We start from the raw sequence: 6,328 nt of genomic DNA on the forward strand, positions 1-6,328 counted from the left end.
CTGGCCTCATCTGCCAGTGACGCAAGCAAGTTACCGTATCATTTCGACGACGCACGAGGATCCGCTTGGCCACCCGAAGGACACATTTTCACGGTTGGGCCTCAACAACACCAAGAATCCGGATCGACGGAAACATCATCTTCAGCTGCCGAAATGAATAGCTGGAGGAATCCCAGCGCCCTTAGTGGGCGTGAGAGCAGCACAACGATGAGGCTTACTAATCCGCTCCGCTTCCTCGTCCAGATTTGTCCTGTTACCTCTATGTACGCTAAGAAATCGAATAATGTGTGCCTGTTGCTGTTCCCACGCCCGGGAGTTTTGCTTTATTTGTTTTGTGATTGTCTTGATGTTACAACTCAACTGCTAATGTTGTCCGGGGATGTGGAGCTCAACCCTGGGCCTAACAAGAAAGCCCAGGTGCAGGACCCCTTGCCCGTTTTGCCGTCCCAGCAAATTGACGATATGTTTGCCATGCTACGAACTATCAACACTCGAACTGAAAAAATGGAAAAGAATAAGATGGATTTAATTCAGTCAGTTCGTGAATTTAAAAAAACCCAGGAGGAATTTAAGGAAAATCTATGCGAGATAGACGACAGACTAACGGAGGTTGAGCACAAAACTGGTGTCTTTGACAGTGTCGCGAAGGAGGTGGAGCGTCTTCGCCAGTCGATTGACCAGCTTATAGGTGAAAACAATGTACTACACTGTAAGCAGGCTGAGCTGGAAGACAGGCAACGGCGAGACAATCTTCTATTCTACGGCCTAGCCGACACCGAATCAGAATCCTGGGCCCAGTCGGAAGAAAAATTGGTCAATGTCCTTTCATCCTGTATGAAAATCCCACCTTCAAAAATTTTGATCGAGAGAGCCCACCGGCTCGGCAGGTGTATGTCGAATAAGTGCAGACCAATTATTGCCAAATTCTCATCTTCGAAGGTCAAACAGGAAGTGCTCCTCAATAGTTCTAAGTTGAAAGATGAAAAAATTTCGGTCAGTGACGACTATTCTCCCGCTACACATCTTGCTAGGAAAAAACTGGTCGAATGTGGCAAATCTCAACCCTTAACCTTCAAACTTCGCTTCAACAAGTTGTACATAGGTAAAGCGTGTTACACCTATAATCCTTCTGATGATTGTGTGGATGAAATTCCTAACACCTTCACGCCCCCGGCTGAATGCTCCGATTGCGTCCAGGAACAGTCTAATGCTTCCCCATCGACCACTGATTAACTCTACGCGAGGGGCAGTGAATTAAAGTTACCTGTCATTAACCCACTTCCGTTCTTATTCACAAATATTCGAAGCATACTTCCAAAACGCGACGATCTTTGCTCTGCTATCAATGCTTGTGACGCCGACATAATATGTCTTACTGAAACTTGGTTGTCTGCGACGGTTGATAGCAGTGAATTGTTCGACTGCAAAAAACGCTACAACGTTTACCGGCGCGATAGGGCTGCTAGGTGCGGCGGAGGCGTACTTATAGCCATCTCTGATACTTTTCTGTCATTTCCTATTCACTTCACAAACGCCTTAGAACTTGTGCTAGTTGAAGTTCGCACGTGCTCTAGGAAATTAATAGTAGGCGTTTGCTATCGTCCTCCGTCCTGTTCACCCACCTTTTCTGACGACCTTCATGACGCCATTCATATGGTTACACTGCGGTACCCGAATAATCCTTTCATTTTACTAGGAGACTTTAATTTTCCCAATGTTGTATGGTCTAATGTGCGTTCCTATTGTAATCCTTTTTCTAGTGAAGCTGACAAATTTTTGAATTTGTGCAGTGATTTCAACTTGTCGCAGCTTGTAATGCAGGCGACTCGAATTACGCCTGCTACTTCCAGCATCTTAGATTTAGTGCTCACCACTGCACCTGATATTTTCCAGCCCATATCGTATCTACAAGGGTTAAGTGATCACTTACTGCTTCAGTTTTCTTTAACCCACACCGTGCCTCACCAGAGCAACTACAAGAAATATATCCGAGACTACAAAAACGCTGATTTTGATGCTGTTAACCGTGAACTGTCTGTTTTTTTAGACGATTACTTACCCAGCTTTCATGACCGCTCCGTGAACGCCAACTGGAATTTTTTTGCAGAAAAAGTTTCATCGCTCATCGATAAATATGTTCCGCGCATAGTTATCGCATCTAACCGGCAATCACCATGGTTCAGTCAAACGTTGAAAAGGCTCAGTAACAAGAAAAAACGTATCTTTCGAAAGGCAAAACTAACCGGTTCTCAAGGCCGTTGGAATGCTTATCACGCCGCAGCTACCGAATACAAAAAAGCACTCAAGCTCGCCAAGGATTCATTTTTCAATACTACATTACCATATCTTTTAATTAGTAACCCTAGGCCATTCTGGAACATCGTTAACAAAAGAGACGATACTGCTATTGCCCTTAAGGACTCAGCCAACGCACTCATCCGGCCAGATGAGTGCGCGAATGTTCTAAACTCTGTATTTGTCTCTGCCTTTTCATAAAATGTGTGTTCTGTACCACATACATATCCCGATGCTGACTTTTTGCCAATGGACCCTATTATCTTTGATATTGCTGGCGTGGAAAAAATGATAAAAAAACAAAAAAATTCTGCATCATGTGGGGTTGATAACATCAATTCAAAGTTTCTGATCAGAACTAAAGTATACAGTGCTATAATTTTTTCTCATCTTTTGCAGCAATCTCTTGACACAGCCTGCATTCCTGGCGACTGGAAGGTCGGGAAGGTGATTCCCTTGCACAAGTTTGGAGATAAACATTCACCGCTTAATTATAGACCCATTCCTCTAACGAACATTCCATGGAAAATCATTGAGCATGTAATTTACTCTCACCTGGCATCATTCCTACAGTCAAATGCCTTTTTTACAGATTATCAGCATGGATTTCGTAAGTCATTTTCCTGTGAAACACAACTCTTATCGTTCACGCATGATGTGAATTCCATCCTTGACTCGGGTTCCATTGTCGATTGTATATTCCTAGATTTTTCCAAAGCGTCTGACAAGGTTTCACATCAGCTCTGTGAGTTTCGGCAGACTACTAATGCTCTACTTTTCACAATGCAGGTTTTTAATAAGTCTTCCCTATTTGCAAAAAAAAAACAGTAACTACTTTTAATTCAGCTGCCGAGCCCTCAGTGCTGCTGTAGCAGTGTTGCCTACTGTTCGCGTGTTCTCCGTTTTCTTTTACTATTGCCGGGTGGTGTTGAATCTAACTCAGGCCCCGACCGTTACGACAACTTAGTTTCCGACCTCCAGAAACTAACTACCGGGAAACCTAAATTAATTTCCGATCTACTGGACTTTAAAGACCAACTGCAAACTACCGAAACTACCTTGACGGGCTTAAACAACCGCATGGACACTCTGGAATCGCACTACGCCACTATATCTACTCTACATTTTCAAATAGGCGCCCTGAAAACTTTAAACACTAATTTTACCTGCAAGATCGACAAACTCAAAGCACGTATGGACGACGCAGAAAATAGCTTCCGCCGTAACAATCTAACATTTTACAATATTCCTTACAGTAACTCCTTTTGAAACGTATTCCCCATTGCTCCACTAAAATAGATTTTGCCATCGAACCCAATCTAATCAAGCGTGTTCACCGCTTCGGGCACCACTCAACTGATCGCTAAATAAAGACTCTTTTCTTTAGGTACTAAGCTCACAGGCACCAACTACAGTATTAGCGAAGGCTCCTCCCTTCCTCTTCGTAACGCCCGAAAACATGAATAGCCTTTGCAAAATAGGGATCCGATAATTTTTATTTGCGCTTTAAAACATTACATATTGGTCCCAAATCATCACAAACTTAAAAGAGGTAAAATAGCAACCATCTCAGCACCTATCGGCAGGTCGGTCTAAGCACGTACACCAGGAAGCACTTTCATTGTCAGAAATCTTTACTAACATGCGCGCTTTCATTTCAAAGCGCGACATTGTTTCCCATCTCGTCACACGTTCTGCTCGCGACATGCACGACATAGCGAAAACGGGGCTAAACAGCGATATTTCTGATATTGAAGTCCTTGCCGACTCGCCTAATTTCTGTGTTTTTCGCAAATACCGCCCAGATCAAAGCGGTGGAGGGGAACTAATTGCCACCGCTAGGGATCTATCATGCTTAGCCATTCACCTTTCGTCAGATGTAAAAATATGGGTTTTATGCGATGCTTCACAAAATCAGTTTTTATCGGCGTTTGCTACAGGCCTCCTAAAAGCCCAGGCTTTTCTGTAAATCTTAATAAGGCATTAAATGGAATTGAAGCTAAACACCCTAAAACCTGCAATCTCCCATTCGGAGATTTCAAGTTTTCGAGTATTGACTGGCGTATCCTAACCGCTGCAGGTAAAAATCTTGCTAATGAATTCCTAGACGTTTCCTCGTCCAAATTATATCTGAACCAACCCGTGTAACTGAAGACTGCGCTATTATTCTAGACATATTGTCACAGGCCAGACGGAGAACAGTCGTAGACGTAGAGGGGGACCGCAGAACGGCCGAGAGTTTTTAATCGCCCAGCACAGAGCCAGCTCGAGCGCGCCTCACGCGAACGCGACCACTTCGTCCTCGTCATGGCTTAGCGCGCAGGTAGCTCGAGCCAGGTCCGCGGCATTAGTCCCCCGAAAAAAAAGAGCATCGTCCCGATGCGAGGGTATGTACAAAGCAGAAAATGAACGGGAAAAGCAGGAAGACAATGTTAAAAAAAAACGAACAAAAAGAAATAAATTAAAACGCAGAACCCGAACACAGTTTAAAGTGGAGCGCCATCGCTCTCACGCGAGAAGTATGGCTTAAGTCGCATTACATGCACAATGTCAGTCCGTGGTTGCCGACAACCGGTAGCCACAGTTCCACGTGGAACAACCTCATAATCCACGTTTCCAACACGACGGAGCACCTCATAAGGTCCGAAATATCGGTGCAGCAGTTTTTCGGACAATCCCTTTTGGCGGACAGGGGTCCACACCCACACACGGTCACCGATGTTGTAGGTAACCTCCCTGTGGCGCCGGTTGTAACGTCTGGAGTCCGTGTCTTGTTGAGCTGTGATGTGCAAACGAGCAAGCTGGCGAGCTTGCTCGGCTTGTTCGACAAAGGAGCCCGCATCTGGTGTCAAGTCATCATCCACGCACGGGAGCATGGCGTCCAGCATCATCCGCACTTCTCTGCCGTAGACTAGACGGAATGGTGTAAAGCGGGTTGTTTCTTGAGTCGCAGTGTTGTACGCGAATGTGATGTACGGGAGTATTTGGTCCCAGTTTCTGTGCTCCACATCCACGTACATGGAAATCATGTCGGCCAGTGTTTTGTTCAGGCGTTCTGTGAGCCCATTTGTTTGGGGATGGTATGCTGTCGTTGTTCGATGGCTGGTGTGACTCAGCTCAAAGATGTCGTGGACAAGCTGAGCTGTGAATGCCTTCCCTCGGTCTGTGATGACGACGGACGGAGCGCCGTGTCGAAGCACTATTGCACGCATAAAGAAGTGCGCAACTTCGAACGCTGTGCCTTGAGGGAGAGCCTGCGTTTCGGCGTAACGCGTCAGGTAATCGGTTGCAACAGCTATCCATCTGTTTCCTCCCGACGACAAGGGAAATGGTCCGAGGAGATCCATGCCGACTTGTTCAAAGGGTGTGCTAGGAGGCATGATAGGCTGCAACATGCCAGGCGGTTTCAGAGGCGGCGTCTTCCTACGCTGGCACTCACGGCAGGTCCGAATGTATCGCTTCACACATGAGGCAAGGTTGGGCCAATAGTAGTTCTGCCGCACCCTGGCAAGTGTGCGCGTGAATCCAAGGTGCCCAGAGGTCGGCTCGTCGTGGCAGGCGAGGAGGATCTCGTGGCGGAGGGCGGCTGGTATAACCAGAAGGTAACTCTTACCACTGGAGGCAGAGTTTTTCTTATACAGCACTCCGCCTCGAAGACATAGGGATGGCAGCCTGCGAGCCAGGTGGGAGGGTATCGAGGGATGGTGACCTTCTAGATGCTCTATGAGCAGCTTCAACTCGTCGTCCGCACGTTGTTGTGCGATGATGTCGGACGACGTGACTGCACCAAGGAATGCATCGTCTTCTGCGTTACCTTCGTAAGGTTGCACGGGTGAACGCGACAAGCTGTCAGCGTCGGTGTGCTTGCGACCAGACTTGTAGATGATGGTGAAGTCAAATTCCTGTAAGCGTAATGCCCAACGTGCTAGGCGGCCACATGGGTCCTTCAAGTTTGTCAACCAGCACAATGAGTGGTGGTCAGTAATAACCTGGAACTGCCTGCCATACAGATAGGGGCGGAACTTTGTGATGG

The 6,328-nt window shown here is 46.5% G+C and overlaps 1 protein-coding gene across 1 annotated transcript; it reads left to right on the forward strand.

Annotated features, from left to right (window-relative positions):
• The first annotated feature begins 366 nt into the window (after window positions 1–366).
• On the forward strand, window positions 367–1,233 carry LOC149343925 (uncharacterized). The gene has a single exon (XM_089547101.1). It carries the CDS (start codon window positions 367–369, stop codon window positions 1,231–1,233), a length of 867 nt encoding a protein of 288 aa, XP_089403227.1.
• Window positions 1,234–6,328: the final 5,095 nt, after the last annotated feature.

The sequence above is a fragment of the Amblyomma mixtum genome, chromosome 5 (assembly GCF_055824585.1).
Source record: "Amblyomma mixtum isolate Tamu chromosome 5, ASM5582458v1, whole genome shotgun sequence".
Lineage (NCBI taxonomy): Eukaryota > Metazoa > Arthropoda > Arachnida > Ixodida > Ixodidae > Amblyomma > Amblyomma mixtum.

What these genes read in the sequence shown, in the direction of transcription:
- LOC149343925 (XM_089547101.1), top strand. Translation starts at nt 367, where the DNA reads ATGTTGTCCGGGGATGTGGAGCTCAACCCTGGGCCTAACAAGAAAGCC.